A 19,868-nucleotide genomic window follows, 5' to 3' on the forward strand; every position below is an offset into this window, starting at 1 on the left:
CTCACTACTTTTAAAGTTCTTTTGAATATGGATTGGAACTGACCATAACTTTTAGCACAGCACAGCTTGATATGATTGTTCACACAGAATAGGCCTCATACAAAGGAGAGCCTTTTTTTTTTACACTAGAACCCCTGTTGTCTCAGTTGAATTCTGAGGTTTTCAGTCTTTCTTAAAGTAAGTTATTAAGAACTAAATATAGAATTGCACTATCCCCCAAAATAATATATTAAATATCAAAACCATTTAAATTTAATTGTAGTTGACGAACACATTGCATCTGCAGTTTTCAAAATTTTGGGGGGAATTCTTGTAATTTCACAAAATTAGTCCCTTTCTAAGGTTCTCTCTGCAAAATGGATGATGGTCTGCTATGGATTTCTTTAGGACAATTGTAAATCGTCATCATACTTAATAACAAGTTTCTCATTTATTCCTAATAAAAAAACTACAGAAATTCAGGATCTAGTAAAAGAAAATTTTTTTTCACTGAACAGCCACTTGTCATCAGGAATATCTTCTTTGGGTATCTAGATGGTAAATACCTAAAATATTTTATTAGTCTTTGCTTGGATGAAATGAGTATGTAGCGCTTCTAGGATTCTAAACTCCTGAAAACACCAACAACTCTGTAGACCTGAGACAGCTTGTAAGAGAAAGTGAGATAGGCACAGTCGAGGTAATGCCTAATCTGAGCTGACATAATATGACTTGAATGAGTTAAAGTTGAGGGATATGTTAAACAGAGAACGAAGTTTCCAATTAATGGCTTGTGTGCCTCTGCCTGGAAAAGATCTAATAGCCATTATTGAAGTGATCAGTGATATTCCAGGGAGGGCATGCAAATTAAATTTTTTTCTCTGGTTAAATACTAGATTTTATCTTTCTCATGAAACATTAGCCTATGGAAAATAAAAAGTACATTGCACTCAATGTGTAAAATTAAGAGGTTTAAAATTAGAGGAAATTAGCATGACTATTTTAATAGCTTGGAAAGAAGTAATTTAGAGGAAAGGCAAATAAATAGGTATTCCAGATTGCTTCTTGACATGATGGAATTCCAGGGTCATCAAAGAAATGTTCAAGATAATAAAGAGAACAGAAGCCAATACCGTGCATCATTGCTCATACAGAGGAGACCAGCTGCTAGCCACCTGGCTGGTATTATCATGTCTTTGAGAGGGAATTGGCTCTGTGCTGCTCTGGATATTAATGTCGGCTCTTCTGAGTACTGTGAGGGTCTGTCCGCTCGCAACTGATAGGCTGCGGAGCAAGTTTGTCTCCTGTACTTAAAGACAGGTTTTCTCAGCATCAGGTAATGTCTTCTACCTGCATCCAATGTTTCATGGCATTGTTTTTTGGCTGTGGGCAGTGGAACAAGTATGAAGGTCACAGTTAATGCTGAAATTTTTTTTTCTCTGAATTCTAAAGGGTCTATTTGTTGCACGGTCCTGAATTGAAGGGAAATGTGGAGCAGTAGTAAGCTGCTGCCTTTTGATTTAAAAGATAAATAATGAAGTGGGAAAGAAACATAGATCTAATTGGGAGATGTTTCACTGTGATCAAATATTCATACTGATACTGTGCATTTTTACAGCCAAGTAAATGAGAAGCTTAACAAGTTTCATTACAAAGGCAGTATTATTACCTGCTGCAGAGAATACTGAAGAGTCTTTGTCCTGAATTTTACATGCCCGGGACATCCTGTCTCTCTGGTCCCAGTGAAAGGACCTGGTGACATGTGTCTTACTAAAGTTATCCAGAGGTCATGGCATTGGGGAAATTATTATTTCCTTCCCAATTTTGATAATCTGTCATGCTGTGATAGCACATCACTAATAAATCACAGCTGAGATTTACTTGTACTTTGTGGAAGCGAGAGGTGTAATTTTACTGATAACTGAACATACACAGTGATGGAATCAAATGGTTGCTATACTATTTGACAGGTTAACAGAAAATACTGATAAGTACAAATGTCCACAGAATATATTAATAGTAATATAGAATGCCTTAATTAAACCTTGAAATTTTCATTTGTTCTTCATTTCTAATATAACTTTATTATTACAGTAGTATAGAATATTTGGATGTGTAACTTTTACACATTGTAGCAATAAATGACTGGTATATTACACAGATTTCTCGTGTGATTCGCACTCCTCGTGGAAATGCTCTCTTAGTTGGAGTTGGTGGCTCAGGAAAGCAGAGCTTGACAAGACTGGCATCCTTCATAGCTGGCTATGACACATTCCAGATAATGTTGACAAGGTGAGCATAAGCTGAAATTTAACTAAATAACTTGTGTTTTAACTCTTCCTATAAATAAAACAGGCTTACATTCTCCGCTTAACATAGTCTGATCATCATCATATAGAGTGGAAAGACATGAAAATCCTTTGAGACTTACTAGATTTGCTTGATTTTCTACAATAATTGTGAATTTTTACCATCTTTGGAGTAGTAAATTATTTTGTGTGTTTCACAGAATGAGAAGGAATACTGGTAGTGTCAAGTTATCTTTGAGTCTTTACACAGTGCACTAAATTGTACTGAAAATACTTTTAGGTGGTTATATAGCCAAAATGCCTTCATGAGTTTATCTTGTAATATTTGAAATGCTGTCATATGAGGAGGTTGAATCCTTATCCTTGCCCATTAATTTGGTAGGTCTTATGTGTATGTCAAGTATTTTGACAATCTTTCCCAAGGATATTTTGCCTTATTTCATATTGTTCAGCCCAACGTGGTTTCTTTTGAAATGACTCACAAAAGATAAAAAAAAAAAATTATAAATCCTTCTCTGAATGCCTTAGAATGAATGCCTCCCAAACTGTCTGTAGGACAGGTCAGTTTTGGCACTCAAATAAGATATAATTTTAGAAAAGTAAAATTATTTTAAATCTTTTGGATGTGTGTTGGCTGCAGAAGAAATTGTAGATCCACATGTGGGAATGTCCCTTGGTGAGGGTCTCATCACAGGATCTATCTGGAATAAGCACCTTTTGCCTTAAGTTCCAAGACATTGTTTCTAACTTAAATTTGCTTGGGTTTTTTACTCTTTTGGGAAAAAGACATTTTAAAAACAGAATGAATATTTGTTCAACTAACCCTTTTTTTTTTTTTTTTAGATCATACAACAGTTTAAACTTGATGGAAGATCTGAAACTCTTATACAGAACAGCAGGACTGCAAGGCAAAGGCACCTGTTTTCTTTTTACAGACAATGAGATCAAAGATGAGTCTTTCTTGGAATACTTGAACAATGTTTTGTCATCAGGAGAGGTAAGATGCCCCCACATGATCGACGCTTAATAAAATTTATAATTCTGAAGTAAAATAACAGAAATTATTTGAATATGCTACTGTAAGTCAAGGAGTACGCTTTCAAGAACTAAAATTCAAGTGCTCCTTATCATTAGAGTATTATTAAAAATGGAGGCAGTCTACAAAATCTACAAAATCCTAGGTTAGAGTGAGACAAACTATCTCAAGGGACATGAGAATAGCTTTAAAAAAATAAAATTGAGACTTGGGAAATATCACAGATGTTTTAAAAAGCTCTCTGCTAAATTAACTATTAGTGTATGGTTAGTTTTTGAATGGTAAATTTATGTCCAGAATGGATGGGATGGATTTTATTCATTTTATTTACTTATTTATTATTTCAGGGTTATGTTTCAGAGTAATTGCTACTAGTTATTGGAATATAAAGAGAAGGAATCAAAGCCATTGGAGAGTGGGGTTTAAATTTTTAGAGCAAGTTAGATTTCAGTCTGTTTAATAGAATCACTTTAGTAAAAGTTCTTGTTTAAAGGAGTTGGTGGGTCCTAATAACTGCGGTGTCCAAGATGTATGTTCCTTCCTGCAATGCTGTGTATTAAGAGAACCCTGTGCTATATACTCTATTTTGGATCACCTCAAAAAGCATGAAAAATCTTCCTTTTTCCCAAAGGTGTCAAACTTATTTGCCCGTGATGAAGTAGATGAGATCATTAGTGACCTCATTCCCTCCTTCAAAAAGGAACATCCACGAAGACCTCCAACCAGTGAGGCTCTGTATGACTACTTCATGACCAGAGTCCGGCAGAACCTTCACATAGTTCTTTGCTTTTCACCAGTAGGTGCAAAATTCCGAAATAGGGCCCTGAAGTTCCCTGCTCTCATTTCTGGATGCACTATAGATTGGTTCAGCCAGTGGCCTAAGGATGCTCTGGTGGCAGGTACATGTAGGTTTTATTTTTGCAGAGATATAATTTTCTGATCAGTGATCATGTAGCTGTTTTAATTGTGTTGAATTTTGCCAGAAGAAACTTACTTGATTCTAAAATTTGATGTAGCTATTTTCTTCTTTAAAGCTTGCCTGTATTAAGCTGTTGAAATATTTCTAACAGAGGAAAGGTTTTGAACACAGTTTGAAGAAAAATACCCTGTGAAGATGTCTTAAAGCATTAGTAAAGAAGGCAAAGATGCTACTAAAGAAAGAGATTATTTGTTACTGTGTGTGTGATAGGGCATACAGAGGAATGCAGTGATTACCCAGTCCCTGGTAGGTAGCAGGTTCAGAGTGAAAAAGCAGTTACACACTTTGAAGATGAAAGAATGCTGGATCCTTGCCTGTATTTTTTACTGAGAATAATAATACTGAGAATAATGCTCAGAACCTGATGGTTGAAGAGTAAAGAAGTCTGGGGTTTCAGAAGCTGGGTGAAAGCCAAGATAACAAATACATGCTGGCCTGTTTTATAGTGACTTGGTTATAAGCTAAGATATTTTCTTAAATATTTACTTACATTTAGGCTTTCTTTCTTTCCTAAGTATCTGAACACTTCCTGTCCTCATTTGATATGGACTGCACTGCTGATACAAAGAGGGAAATTGTGCAGTGTATGGGCTCATTCCAGGATGGAGTGGCAGAAAAGTGTTCTGATTACTTTCAAAGATACAGACGTTCTACACATGTGACTCCCAAATCCTACCTGACCTTTATTCAGGGATATAAAACCACATACAAAGAAAAGCATGCTGAAGTACAAACATTATCAAACAGGTAAACTACTCAGGTAACTTCTGTTTTTCTGTAGTTTTCTTCCACAGGTAGGTATATTCTGATATGCTTCATTTCAGTGCATGGATTGTCTCCTTGCACAGCAAAAAAAGTTATTTTTAATTCCTGGAATTGTGTAAAGGTGTGACTTATTCAAATACTGTAGTTGCTCTTGTCATATAAGCTAAAGACTATATATATTTGGAGGGGAAAAAAGAGTAGTCATGCATGAAAAATAGAGCTAGAGGGAAATATAAGGTGAATATAAATGATACCTGTGTGTTTTTAAAGAGTGAAAGAAAACATCTACATGTAATTTCATAATATATTCATAGTAGCATTTAGTTTGCCAGGCAGCAACTTTTGTTTTCTTGATGAACACTTGTATCCTCCTGTTAGGAACATGTAAGAAATACGCTTGGTGGTTTTGTGAACACAGAGCCTCACCTAGAGTGCTGAGCTTTTTACTTGTAGATTATTAAAATGGTTTTGATATACTTTTTCCTATTTTCAGATGCTTTATTAAATTAATGAGATCTATTTGCAGATATATCTTCATGTCAGGAACACTCAAATATAATGGAGAATTAGCAGTTGGTGTATCATTTGGTAACACCCTTAAGAAAAACTGCCTTCTCAGTTTTGAAAAACTGTCAAAAAGAGCTGGAAACATTTAAGAAAGACTTAAACTAGTTTATTTCGCTTTGAAACATTCTTTGTCTTCAAAGTCAAATTGAGTTTGAAATCTGTAGTTACATTATGGGTGAAGGCTTGTAAAACAGAAAGGTCTGGTCCTGTTATCTACCTTCAGATTTAGCAGGTTAGTTCATGCATTCCAAATCGTTTTACTTCACCCTAGTATCTTAGTTGAATTGTCTGAATTGCTCTGGCGAGTGTTTCACTTCGTCTGTTCTCCTACATTTGTTCAGCCGTCCAAGTACTCTGTAGCCTTTGCAACAGCAGCCTTGGTAGACGCCACTTAAACTTGTATGAAAAGTCCCGAGTGAAGACTTTTTGAAAGAAAAAAAGCACTGTTGAAGGGGCATTTTAGTGCTAAATCAGAGAATTCTTACCTCAATATTTGTTTTCTGTTACCCTCTTTTGCTTGGTCTTGATTTCTTTTCACTGTCCACTTCAAGTAAGAAATATTGATTGGTTATAATTCTCAGAATTTTAGTAATCCAAAAATGCTTTCTGCTGTATAGAACTCAGTTCTTTGAGTATTGGCTCAAGAGGGACAGTGACAAATATGGAGCCAACATATAGGACTTTTATGCAAAGATACAGACATACTGTTAGATTAGAAGTGGGTAAAATTTCAAGCCACAAACTTTGTTCACGTATTTTATTTTCCACTTTATTGATTCAGACTTGGGTGAAAGTTCTTGTCCAAGTTTTATTTTTGGTGTAAAACATCATCTGCAATTGTTCATTCTGATTGATGTGATTCATTCTACAGATGGAAAGTAGAGTGTAAATTACAAAGTGAATGAGATGCTTTTTATTTTGCTTTTTAACTTCAGAATAAATACTGGTCTGGAAAAATTGAAAGAGGCCTCTGAGTCAGTGGCTGCTCTAAGCAGAGAACTGGAGGTAAAAGAAAAGGAACTTCAAATTGCCAATGAAAAAGCTGACATGGTATGTACAGCCTTCAAAGTTTACTGCTGTTTGATATTTTTTTTTCCTTTTATTCCTTCTATTTTGAAAAGATTGATCAATTAAAATGAAGTGTTGGAAAGAAAGGATCTTGGAGAAAATGATCTTATTTGAGTTTTCTGGAATTGGAAACATATGATTTTACAACAAAATTCTTTTAACTATGGCATGTGGGTTTTCTCCCATTCTAGGTATTGAAAGAAGTTACTGTAAAAGCACAGGCTGCTGAGAATGTGAAGGGTGATGTTCAGAAAGTGAAAGACAAAGCCCAAGCTATTGTAGACAGTATCACAGCAGACAAAGCCATTGCTGAAGAGAAGTTGGAAGCTGCCAAGCCTGCTTTGGAAGAGGCAGAAACAGCCTTACAGGTTAGTATTTGGACCATATATAACATTAGCACTAAGAAATACAAAATTGCAGGTGCACTGCATACCTCTTCACTTGGCAGAAAATAAATATACATATTTTGAGGCTTTTTAGGTTCTGTTTTGTTCTTCTTTTTTTACGTGAGTACCAAACCTCAAATAGTCAGCTTTCAGAAAAGGGCAAGTTTTAACTTTCTTTGAAACTGTAATTGATATATCATGTGCTGCAGGTTGATGACAGACCAGTAACTGAATACTGATACTGTTACTAAACAGGTTTTTTGCAATGAGTGAAGTGCTTCCCATGCAAAATCAGTTGTAATTCCATCCAAATCCAAACCTCCTATTTTATGTTTTCACAAAGAAATTGCATTTTCAATGAGTTTTCTGGTCCACTATTTTGTGTCTTCTTAAAAAAATTTTTTTTCTTAGGAGTTGTGGCATTACCAAGACTTCATTTCCTTCACCATACTTTTCTTGTAAAGCTTTTTTAATAGAATAGAATAGAACCCTTTGCCCATATATTTAAGATTAAAAAAATCAATATTAGTTGATCTTGCATAATATTTATCTTTATGTCTGTTCAGTTGACTTTATAGGAGGATGTACCTCAAGACATTTTGCTGTGAGCAGTAGTAGAGGAATCTGCAATAGACTTGTTAAATGCTAGCAGGGAGCTCACATCCCAAGAAACAATAAATTATGAAGAAAACACCTGAAGGGTAGACAAACCTCAAAGAGTTTTTATGTAGATTTACTGGAAAGTTAGCCTTTCCATTTGAGAGGCTGCCAGCAGTTGTGATGGTTAAAGACTGATTTGAAGGAATGCCATGATTTTCTTTTAAATCTAGCATAGCAAAATTTTCATGGATCTTCTGAATGTAAGACTTCACTTCGAGTGAGAGACATCTAACGGTCTCCGACTGCCATGATTCTTAAAGCACAGTGTGAAAAAGTCTAAATGAAGGTTGATGACCTGACAGCTGGGGAGAGTGGAATGAGGGAGAAGATCTGTATTATAGTACCCTGATATACTCTGATATATAGCCACAGGAAAAAGGTTAAAAAACTAGCAACAACAACTAACCCAGTAGTCAGCAAGCATTCTGACAAGTGAAAAAATAAGCAATGTTAACTGGTCAGCATCTCCAGTATAAAGAGAGCACCAGTGCTGTGTGTCTGGACCTGTCTCTTATTAAAGCTTACTTTCTGCTTTTGACTAAAATAGCTGAACCAAAACAATACTGCTCTTCTTGAAATGTAGGGTGATAATAAATGAAACACTGATTTCAAGAAAAAGCAATGCTAGCATTATTGTAAGACTTCACAATGGGAAAAAGTAGTTTGGCTCAATCTTGAAATTCTTGAATTTTCTTGGAGGGGTTTTCAGCCACTGGGAGCTGGCAGAAGGGGGTTTTACCCCTCGCGTGCCGACACAAAGAAGCCCGGAGGTCAACGCTGAAACCCCTCTGGAAGGCGGCACTCAGTGCCCCTCACACAACAAAAAGGGGTAGAGCCTCTCACCCAAAAGGGGCTGTATCCTTCTGTCGCTGTTAAGCAGGCACGCAGGCGAAGGCAAAGAAGCAAAGAGAGGGGATTCTCCATGTGTGTTCCACGCAGGTTCATTCCTGTGAAATGACAGAGACCAAGAGGCAAATCGGTGAGAGGGTCCAAGGACCTTATACTGGGTACAGAATAGGTGGGGAAAGGGATCTCAGCCAATGGGATAGAGACAAGTAGGCGGGGTTGACAGGAAGGGAACCAATGGGAACAACACATAGGAGGGACTCAGGGAAGGATCCAATGGGGCGTCGAGGAACAAGGAACTGTCTAAAACTAATACATATTAAAGAAGAGAAATGAATATACATAACTTCATACATAAAACAGGACGGATAAAATATTAACCAATCAGGAAAACATGCAAAAGACAAAACAAGGGACTCATGGGTTCTCACCATGACCGAAAGTTGCATGCTAAACTCGAGTTGCTGACCCCCACGGTTGTCCGAGTCCTCCTCAGGAGACAGAGTGGTTCGAGCCAACTGCATTGCCACGTTTTCTATAATAATTTGCTTTGTGTATGCCAAAGGGGAAAGGCAAACTAGAATAAAAACAGGCCTGTGAGCATGAGTATATTTATTCTCAGAATTCATTCATTCATTCACTCACTCCCTTAAGCAAGAATTTTCTCTGTATGGGTCTGCATCTTTCAGAAAATGAATCTCATTACAGGTTTGCAAATTCTAGCTGGGATTCTTACAGTAGAATTTTGCTTGAATAGTAGATAAATGCCTATTAAAATATTTAATAAATAGAAAGGTCATTACCCAGATGAAAAAAAAAAAGTGATTAGCTATTTCACTCAGTTTTTTTACATATTTTAGGAATGATAAATGCCGCATTAAGAGAAATATAGGTATAAAACATCTTATAAGTATTTCTAAACATATAGTGAGATTAGTTTTTAAAAGTTTGAGTAAGAATTGTCAAGGTTCAGTAAAACTTTGTTGCACTTTGCCCTGTAATAAAAGTAGCTCATTAAATGCACAACTATAACAGAGTAAATAAATAAATAAAAATTAAATGTAACAATTTTGCTACAATTTGTATGTTAGGGGAAAAAGTCTGAGCTGAATTTCCTAACAGTCACTAAGAAACACTGGTTAAAGTTTTCACACAGATAAGTGGAAAAACTGTGGTGAATTATTTAGTGCACATTGGACCCAAATAGCAGCAAAATATTGAAGGGAAACAAAGGCCTGGCAGAGAGAAGGCGATCTGGACAGTCTGCAGCACTTTGCAGTCCCTTTATTGAAGTACAGACACAAATAATTAAAATCTGACTTCATGAATTCCCAGTGAGGCGCGCGCTAGGCTAGAAGCAAGGTGACGTAACACTCACAGTAATCTGTTGCTTACTGTTTGGGCTGTCATGTGCTCGGACTGATTAAACTGCCTTTGAATAAGCCAAGCTTCTGCTCAGAGTTGTGTGTGTTATAGGAGCGGGTCTGCCCATCAGCAGTTCCCATTGTTCAGTGCTGGTTTTGCTCTGTATGTGGTGCAGCAGCTGCTCAAATCAATTCTTCTCTAAGGAGATATCTTCAGCAGACTTTTCTGATAGTCCTTTCTGATTCATGATGTAGAGTTATGAGTTACAGTGTCAGACTTGGCACCCTAGGCTTACTTTGCCATTCTTAATAGGGCCTAGGTTTTCATACATTACTATAATTTATTTTTCTCATAGGCCTGCTTCTACATCAGAAAGGTAAGTGGTGTAGATGTATTAGAAGATGCAAACTGGTAAGATGTATTAGAAGGTGCAAACACTTAACAAGCTTGCTCACTGGTTTCCTTAATTTACCTTCATTTGCCAGATGTCAACAGAAAGTATTTCCTTTCTAGACTCAGTTGCTGGTCAATATATTCACATTTAAAAAAACAAGTAAAATTCTGAGATATTTCTGGTTTGCTCTTTTTTTTGTCAAAACAGTTCATGGTAGTTTTAAGTTTTAAGGTGCTGCTGTGGAGGTGCTGTGCTGAGGTTTCCTAGTAGTTGATAGGAGTTAGTAGTGAAAATCTGACCTGGGGGGTCCTTCTAGCTTCATGCTTTTCAGAGGTAAAAATAACATAAATTTTTTTTCTCCCATTAATACTGTTGGTGAGCTTATGCTTCATGTTTCTTTAAATAGATAATAACAGTATTTGATTTCCCCTTTGTTTTAAATTCCTAGACAATAAAACCTGCAGATATTGCCACTGTCCGCACACTGGGTCGACCTCCTCACCTCATCATGCGTATCATGGACTGTGTGTTGTTGCTCTTCCAGCGTAAAGTCAACCATGTGAAAATTGATCAGGAGAGGTGCTGTACCGTCCCATCATGGCAAGAATCTTTGAAACTGATGACAACAGGGAACTTCTTGCAGAGTCTACAGGTGCTTGTGCAACCTTTTTTTTTTTTTTGTAACGCAAGAAAATAAGGGACAACGTTTTCTCTGGTGTTCAGAGGAGAACAGATGTGCAAGTGGAATCACACAACTGATTTGAAATGTTAAGGGCTTAAGAATAAGTATGTCAGTATGAAATAAGCTTGACTCCTTCTTGCAAAGTCATGTCATAAATAAATTATAATTTTTCCTAAGTAAGGCAATGAAATTGTTTTCAGTGACAAATGACTCAAAGCTTTAAGCATTTGGTTTGGATAGCCATTACTTATCTGTTTCATTAAAGCTGATAACAAACATATTTTTTTCTGGTATTTAACTTTTCATTAATTTTCAACATCACAACTTGTGCACTGGCTTGCAAAAGCATAGATGATTATTAGGATGAACACAATCAGAACTTTTTAAAATTTGGGATTTTTGGTTCATAGCATTTGTCTAGGGAAATTGAAAGAGTAACTAACTGGTGAGCAAATTCCTTTTCATAACTTAAACTAATAATATTATGATTTGTCTAGTTGGAATAAATGGTATGTTGTCCTGCTCCGGTGAGTTTTATCATCCCTGATTTCTGCATTTTGAGTTTACTTAATTTGTCACTGGTCTAGTAGGAGGCTTGACCAGCTTTGTATGCTTGGTAGTGGCATGGATGTTATTTATGTAGTATTCATATTGCATCTACTTGTAAGAGTTTTTAATTTACTAAAGGACTTCAGCATTTCATTTTCCTTGTGCATAATTAAACCTATTCATGCTTCAGGGAATAGCTACATTTCAAGTTCTTCAGTGATAGACTTTCATTATACTTTGTAAATAAATTTGAGGGAGAAAACTGAGAGCTTCTCGGGTGGAAAAATGAAAAATATGCTTTTTGGGGAAAAGAGAGGGTAAAAATAAATTCTTTAAAAATGAAATACATTCCAATAATTAGATAAGGTAATCTAAGGATAAGATAGCTGGCTTTCCCTTTCAAAGGACTGTCTTGTAAAATGTATGTGTATGAACCAGAACTAAGCTGTTCCTTTTCTTTTTGAAGATTGTTAAACACTTATACTCTCTTAAACAAAATGAAATTTCAAGCAGGATCAGTGATATTTTGAATCAACAATTAGCTGTGTAACAGTAATAGTAAGATAGCAAAGATCATAAATGAAGACAAACTTTTTTCTGTTGTGTAACAATATATAACACTGGAATAACTTTTTAAAGGTCTCAAAGATGCATGACAGAAATAATTTAGGTATAATTTACACTTATTACATACCTTATAGATATTGCACTTTTAAATTTTTTTTCCCAGCAATTTCAGAAGGACACAATTAATGAAGAAGTGGTAGAACTTTTGAGCCCTTATTTTGAAATGGCGGACTACAACATTGAGACAGCTAGGAGAGTGTGTGGGAATGTTGCTGGCCTTTGTTCGTGGACCAAAGCTATGGCTGTATTTTTTTCCATCAACAAAGAAGTATTACCTTTAAAGGTACATCTGTTACAAGTCACAAACACCCTTTGCTCCTTCTCATCCTCACCTGTTTGCACATGAGGATTTAATCTATGGGAAACTTCATCTGCCTTATTTGAACTGGTGCTTCCCTCTCCAAAAATTTGTTATCTTGAACACTCCAATTCTACAATAAAATATATTTCAAATGTACTTCCACTTGTAAGTTGTCAAAATTATGAAAGAGATGGTGCAGTTTTATGCCTCTAGACTCCTACTGAATGGGGTTAAAGCATCTGTCGTCTAGTTAAATACACTACTGCAATTGCTCTACCTTAATTTAGAATTAAGTAGAAAAATGCCTCGAGATTTGGTTAATATTCCAAATCTCAGTTCATAAGAAGATTATACAGAGACTCTTTTTCAGTGTTATGTAGAGAAAAAAACAGGCCTAAGTGGTTAGAATGAATGTCAGGAAGAAGATGGTCAAGCAGGTTTAACAGAGAATAGCTTGTATTTATAATAGGAATGGCTGAGAGGGAAGCAAGTTTTGTATTTAGACATAGCATATTGGTTGGACAAATCAAGTAGGCTTCTAGAGGCATCATTCTCTTCTGCAAGCCATGTAAGACTAACTTCTGTGTCAGATGAAGAATGACTGGCATTCCTGGAAGTGTTTTAAATTATTTTTTTCTAATTGACATTAAACCAACTGCTTAAGTGCAGTTATCTGAAATAAGAATTTAGTTTGTTGTAAAATTCAAATAAAAGTTTTACTGAGTGGTGAAATCTCTACTGAACAGTTTGATTTGGAAATGTAGTACAGGAAAACTTTCTGAAATATATTATAGCAAATTCTTTGAAATTCTCTGTGTATGAATACACTTTTATGTTTTTATGCTCTGTAGGCTAATTTAGCAATTCAGGAGAAACGCCTAACCAGTGCTATGCTGGATCTGCAGAAAGCTCAAGAAGAACTGGGAGCCAAGCAAGAAGAATTAGAAATTGTGCAGGCAGAGTATGAAAATGCAATGAGAGAAAAACAGGTGAACGGCTCTTCACAGAAAAGAAGTTTTTACCCTTACTTTAAGGAACACTTAACGTGTTCTTTCGATTTCACTATTATTCCTTGAAAAAGATGTTGATGGACAGTGGATAAGAGACAGATAGGATTTGTATGCTGCCTCTTTGGTTTCTACCTCTCCTTTGCCTCTGACCCTCTCCCCTCTTCCCTCCCACCCCACCAAAAACTATTTTATTTGTATTCTTTATTTAGTGCCTACTACTGTAACTTCAAGTTTCATGTATGCTATATGTATATGTATTTCAAATTCTGGGTAGAATTCCCCAGAATTAATAAGTATCAGGAATTTTGCATGCTATTCAACAACTACACCAAAATGAAAGTTAAGAACAGAAATATTAAAAAGAAATACTGAATCAAGTTTCTGACAGATGTTGATAGTTTGTCCCGATATAATTTTTTCATCTCACTGTCCCTGCTCTGCATGGTGATAGAGATGTTTGAGAATACATTTTTAAGCTCTTTTTTATCTACTGGCTTAATGAGTTGTAGAGATTTTTCTGGCCTATCAGATATATGACTGTAAACAATTTCCCTTGTGTATGGTTTTCTCTAGACTTTGCTGGAAGATGCTGAGCGTTGCCGACATAAAATGCAAACTGCCTCAAGTCTTATAAGTGGTTTAGCAGGTGAAAAAGAGAGGTGGACAGAACAGAGTAAAGAATTTGCCATGCAAACCAAGAGGCTAGTTGGTAAGTTTTTATCCACATCTTTAAACTTGGAGGCAAGCTGCTTGAGTTGTAATGGGTAGTGAAACTGAGAACAATTGAAATGTCATACTTTTCCTTTGTATCTTAGATCCCTGTCTCAAAAATGAGGGTAATTGTTTTAATTCCTTTGCTAAAGCACTTTTAGGTGAAAAATAAATGTAAGGCTAAAGTTCATATTTAAAAAGAAAAGATAATGGACATTGTGAATGTGGTGGGACATATTTGGGACACAAATGGTTTAACTTGACTGATGTTTGTAAGCAACAGTCCAAAGAGAGGGATATGTTGGCAAGCGCCAATAAAATGTGTATAACTGAGAATATATATAGAAGAGAGGAAGACTGATACTCAGGCACTGACATTTATATGTAGAAATCAATATTTTTAACTGCAGTTACTAATGTTCATAAAAACTTGCTTCTTAGAAGATCATTAAAATTTTTAAAATTTGCACTTGTAAACTAAAGTACTTTGTAATAAATAATTTCTTCATTAAATGAACCAATCAATAAATGAAATTTATCTCATCATTTACTATGGGCTGAAGATTCTTCTCTGACTTTTACCTTGAAAGGCTGCAAAAAGCAGGTATCGCTGTGTAGGTTGTATTATAGTAAATAGATTGTATTTTATTTGCTGGTAAAATACATATATGTGTATTAACTTATTAAAAATGTGGGATACCTTCCCCAAAAATTTATCCTATTTCTTTTATAGATAACTTGAAAGTGTCCAAAAAGTTTTAGGGCTGAGTATAAACGTATATCTTCTCCAGTTTAAATTTTGCATTCTTATTTCAGAGGTACGAAACCCCCTCAAACTATGGTGTAATGAAATTTAGAGGGAAAATTTTGAATCTGAACAGAAGACTAAAAGTTGTCACAGTTAATATCTCCATAATGATGTCTGTGACCGTTTTTATTACTAGTACTCCTAATTGATTTACAAAAATTCAATTGAATTAGCACTTATAAGGGGTTTTTCTCCCCCATCCCCCAAATACTGTTTAAGCATGTTCTCATGATTGCACAAGGAAATGATGGAATTGAAAGTTTATGAGTAAGTTCATTCCTCCATGTCATGCTTGTGCAGGATCTGGTGTTTGGAATAGCATTACATATGTGCTGAGTTGACCTTGGTGAGCTGCCAGATGCTGATCTCTTGATTCCTACAATTACACTGTAGGGACAAAGTAAATGTGGTCTCTACTGATATGTAGCATTGTCATGCCATGCAATGAGCCTTGGGAAAAAGACTGGTTTGCCTTCTTTATGGGTCAAAGTGTGTTCTTCAGTTACCAGCCAAAATGCGTAGCAACTGTTGAAGGAAACACCTTGTTTATTAATAGAATTGGCAAAGTTGCAATGCTTTGGTTTGTTTAGGTTTTTTTTTTTCCTCCTTTTTCTCTTTGAGGTGATGTACTTTTGGCTACAGCTTTTCTGTCCTATTCTGGTCCTTTTAACCAAGAGTTCCGCAGTCTGCTGTTAAATGACTGGCAAAAGGAAATGAAAAGCCGAAAAATTCCTTTTTGTGACAACTTGAACCTCATAGAAATGTTGACTGATGCTCCAACTATCAGTGAATGGAACCTGCAAGGATTGCCAAATGACGACTTATCCTTACAGAATGGAATCATTGTCACTAAAGCATCTCGTTATCCTTTATTAATTGATCCACAGGCACAGGGTAAAATTTGGATTAAAAATAAGGAAGGCAGAAATGACCTTCAGGTAATAAAAGTGCTTGTGTTTTCATAATCCCTAAAAACTCTTAGCTTACAAAGCATTACAATTCAGTGATTCACATAATGATTAGGAAATGCCATTTGTATGAAAAGTGTGGTTTGAATATAAAGAATATCTCTGATATATTTTAGTAGATTTGAGATTTGGCTAGATGTGGAGGTGTATCCTTTAGCACCGGTGACTTCATTGGTTTAATGAATTTATATTAATGAAACATAAACTGTTGGAAAACAGGCTGGATGGGCAATGCCTGGTAATAACCATGTTTTCAGAATAATATAAGTGGTAGGAAAAAAACAACTAGTTGATTAATACAATTTCATGTAAGTGTTTATAAATTAAGATTCACAGCATGATTTTGTTCATCTTTTAATCAGAAATTATTGTTAATTTCTGTTGTCTTAGTATGGATGTCAGGAGCTAAGTTCTCTGCAAATATACAGGGAAGATGTATTGCAAGAATGTACAGAGGCAAGATACACAAATTCAATGCAAACAACAAAATAAAGAGAAAAGAAGTCCTTACTGGCTACAAGTATGATTACAGCAATAAACCATCTTTGAAAAGAAAAATCCCTGAAAGCCATAAAAAGTAGTCTGAGTGGCTCTGAGAATATTACTACCACTTTCACGTTGATTGTTATCTAGGTGTGGAAACCTTTAATGGTTGCTTAGTTATGTTAAAAACTATTATTTTGTTTATAGTTTTATTAAAGTCTAAGCTGAATGTGCTTAGAAAATGTTGAAAATCACAGTTATACTGGGGACTACTTTGTAAATCAAAGATTATTTGAGGTCCTGTTCTATGTAAAGCTCTAATTTTCAAGGGTGAAAAAACCCCAGAAGAACACTTTATCTTGGCATTGACCTTGCTGAAGTTTTACTTGGAGATGTTATCCTAGATAAAATTGAAGGTGCTAAAAGGTTCCTGTGAATTTTCCTGTGAAATTCTTGGGTAGTTGCACTCATAGGACATCAAAACTGAAAGTGCTCAGTGCTGCTTTGCTTCTACTTTTGCAGTTGAAAAATAGAACTTTGCATTGCTTGAGATCTGGCAATAGGGTATGCTGATGTTACCTTTTCTTGTGGTCCCAATCTTTGCCTTAATACTAGTCTACTCCCAGGATCATTGTTTTTGGCAGTAATTCAAAGAAAATGAAATAATTTATAAATATAAAACTAACAAGAAGCTTGGTAAATGGGCATAAGATACTGCATCTGTGTTTTTAGATCACTTCTTTGAATCACAAGTATTTTAGAAACCACTTAGAAGACAGCCTTTCTTTGGGAAGACCTCTTTTAGTAGAAGATGTTGGAGAAGAGCTTGACCCAGCACTTGATAATGTTTTGGAAAGAAACATCATTAAAACAGGTTCAGCCAACAAGGTAAAACAAAAGAGCAAACGTGGAATTTCCCCTTTCTTCCCTTTCCCTCCCCATGTCCTTCTACTTAGCAAAATAACTCCGGATAAATTTAGGATGATAAAAAATTAAACTCATTTAAACTTGATTAATGCTAATACAAGAAGAAAAAAGGTAGGGTTTAAGTTCACAAATGCTTAATATATTTAATGCAGAGTTCCTTATTCCTTTGCTTATGACAATTTTTAAACGTTTAAATAATCTGTGAATGGGCCATTTAAAGTGGTCCTTGTCTATTCTCAACAAATTGTTTGCATCAGATGTATGATTTAAAACTGGATTTTTATGTCTTTAAGCAGAAAAATGTAACCCTTTTTCCTATATGTAGTATCTGAAAAAGCATGTATTGGTTCTTGATATTTCAAGACTTCTTTTTAATATTTTTCTTAAGGTGAAAGTTGGTGATAAGGAAATAGATGTTATGAATGGCTTCAGGCTTTACATTACTACAAAACTGTCAAATCCATGCTACTCTCCTGAAATTAGTGCTCGAACTTCCATCATTGACTTTACTGTAACCATGAAAGGTCTTGAAAATCAACTCTTAGGCAGAGTCATTCTCACAGAGAAACAGGTAAAAGAATTGATTATATCTATTTTCCTGGCTGTACTTCTTATATTTACCTGTAGAACATTTTATTTTATTTTAATTTATTACTCTCTATTCTCATATCAAGGTAACTTTCTGGCTCTCTCTATTATGATTATTCTTAATATAATCTATTTGCAATGGTTTAAAAACTGACACAGAAGCAATTGACTCATTAATGTGGAAGTTTCTCAGTCTCTTTATTGTTGCAACTCTAACATATTCACCTTATTTTTCGTGCCTCAATGAGTTATAACCTCATGAGAATGGCCTGTGAAAAGCAAAAGGGCCTGAAATCAAAACTGATGTTCTTCTGTCTACACACTCTGGAGCTCATGGCAACATAACCTCGTGCAAAAATTCAGACATAGTTTCTTCCTTGCTCCAAGGGAAAATGGGCTACCTACTTATTTTGACATTGCAGACGTATTAGTTGAGGAAGTCCAGGTTCGGGATGCCAGTCCCAATCAACATGCCACCAGCAGCTCTGGAGGGAGGCTGATCTTTTAAACTGCAGAACAGCTAATCCCTGTAACTATAAGGTCAGGCAATGTTGGTGTCATGAGACACTATGCAGCTATGAGTGTGTAGCTACTAAGATTTTGGCAACAGTTCCAGTTTACCTTCCCTAGGGACAAATGACAGGAATGTCTTTATTTCTTTACTGTGGCATCTGTTGAGTTTCTCCTGTCCTTCCAACACCTGCCGCTGCCCCGCCAATGTAAGATTTTTCTCGTTAATAGCCTCAGTCATCTTATTCACATCGAGTAGTTGCATTTCATTTCCAAACAGTGCATGGATCTCATGAGAGAAATCACGCTCAATCTGTTAAAGTCTGTCTTTTGTCAGACAGCTTCATTGCACCATCAGCTTCTCTTCAACCACTGACAACCCACTATGTAATGAAATTATCACTGTCTATCTAAAACACACTGTGATGTGTATATTCACAAAGCCTTGTTCCTAACTGTACTTCTTGGGCCTTGAAATACAGTACTTTCCTCCAGGAGACAGTCAGTTTATCAATTTCCTGCAGTCAATGCCATTGCTGTGTGCTTGGAGGACACAGAAAAGGAGCCTAACTTTTCTCAGGGAAGCCAAAAAATAGATGGAGAAGTAACAGACTCAAGTTGGACCATGGGGAATTCTGATTAGATATTAGGAAAAAAATAATTACATAGAGGGTGGTCAAACCCAGGAACAGATTACCCAGGGATTTTGTGGATTTTCAGTTCTTGGAAGGGTTCAAGATTCACCTGGACATTGCCCTGAGCAACTGAGCTATTTTGATCTAAACAGGGGTTGAACTAGTTAATTTCTGTAGGTGCCTTCCAACTTAAAATTATTCTACTATTCAATGGCCTCTTTGTCACTGAGGGGGAATGTCTAATAAGTGGATATATGGTACACTCTGTACCAGCTTCTCAGAGTGTTATACTCACTACTGTTTTGTTTGAAACCACCTGGGGATATTTCCTCTAGATAAATGACAACTGGATCACTTGACAGGCAGGGGGACTTCCACAGAGTATACTTACCCCTTTACAGCTTTCTTGGCCTCTGTTTATACACCTTGTGGTTCAAGGTTTCCTGAGGGGTCAATTGGAACATATCCCACCATCCAAATACTTTTTTATGATGTCTAATTATGCATCTTTGGGAATTTGGGGATTTCCCTCTGAAGTGTCTGGATTCTTACTACCTTTTGTAGCCTTTGGTAGGAAGGTGGTGGAATTATTTTACTGTGAGATAGTTTGTCAAGTGATTTGAGCAGTATGACTGCTTGGTGATATCCAGTGTTACAATGAACGTGCGGAACTTCTGTCCCAAAAAGAGAAGAGATTATTTATTTGAAATCAGTG

The 19,868-nt window shown here is 35.9% G+C and overlaps 1 protein-coding gene across 4 annotated transcripts in view; it reads left to right on the forward strand.

Moving 5' to 3' along the window:
* Positions 1-19,868, forward strand: part of DNAH5 (dynein axonemal heavy chain 5) — a 132,855-nt gene that overhangs the window by 93,868 nt on the left and 19,119 nt on the right. For all 4 annotated transcript variants that reach the window (XM_048311758.1, XM_048311734.1, XM_048311750.1 and 1 more), the window contains exons 53-65: positions 2,141-2,271; positions 3,132-3,285; positions 3,956-4,223; positions 4,819-5,050; positions 6,571-6,685; positions 6,895-7,071; positions 10,803-11,006; positions 12,316-12,495; positions 13,365-13,502; positions 14,097-14,232; positions 15,664-15,980; positions 17,226-17,381; positions 17,809-17,991. In XM_048311758.1, the coding sequence (XP_048167715.1) occupies positions 2,141-2,271; positions 3,132-3,285; positions 3,956-4,223; positions 4,819-5,050; positions 6,571-6,685; positions 6,895-7,071; positions 10,803-11,006; positions 12,316-12,495; positions 13,365-13,502; positions 14,097-14,232; positions 15,664-15,980; positions 17,226-17,381; positions 17,809-17,991 (2,391 nt within the window). The remainder of the gene's footprint in view (positions 1-2,140; positions 2,272-3,131; positions 3,286-3,955; positions 4,224-4,818; positions 5,051-6,570; positions 6,686-6,894; positions 7,072-10,802; positions 11,007-12,315; positions 12,496-13,364; positions 13,503-14,096; positions 14,233-15,663; positions 15,981-17,225; positions 17,382-17,808; positions 17,992-19,868) is intronic.

The sequence above is a fragment of the Corvus hawaiiensis genome, chromosome 1, assembly GCF_020740725.1.
Source record: "Corvus hawaiiensis isolate bCorHaw1 chromosome 1, bCorHaw1.pri.cur, whole genome shotgun sequence".
Taxonomy (NCBI): domain Eukaryota; kingdom Metazoa; phylum Chordata; class Aves; order Passeriformes; family Corvidae; genus Corvus; species Corvus hawaiiensis.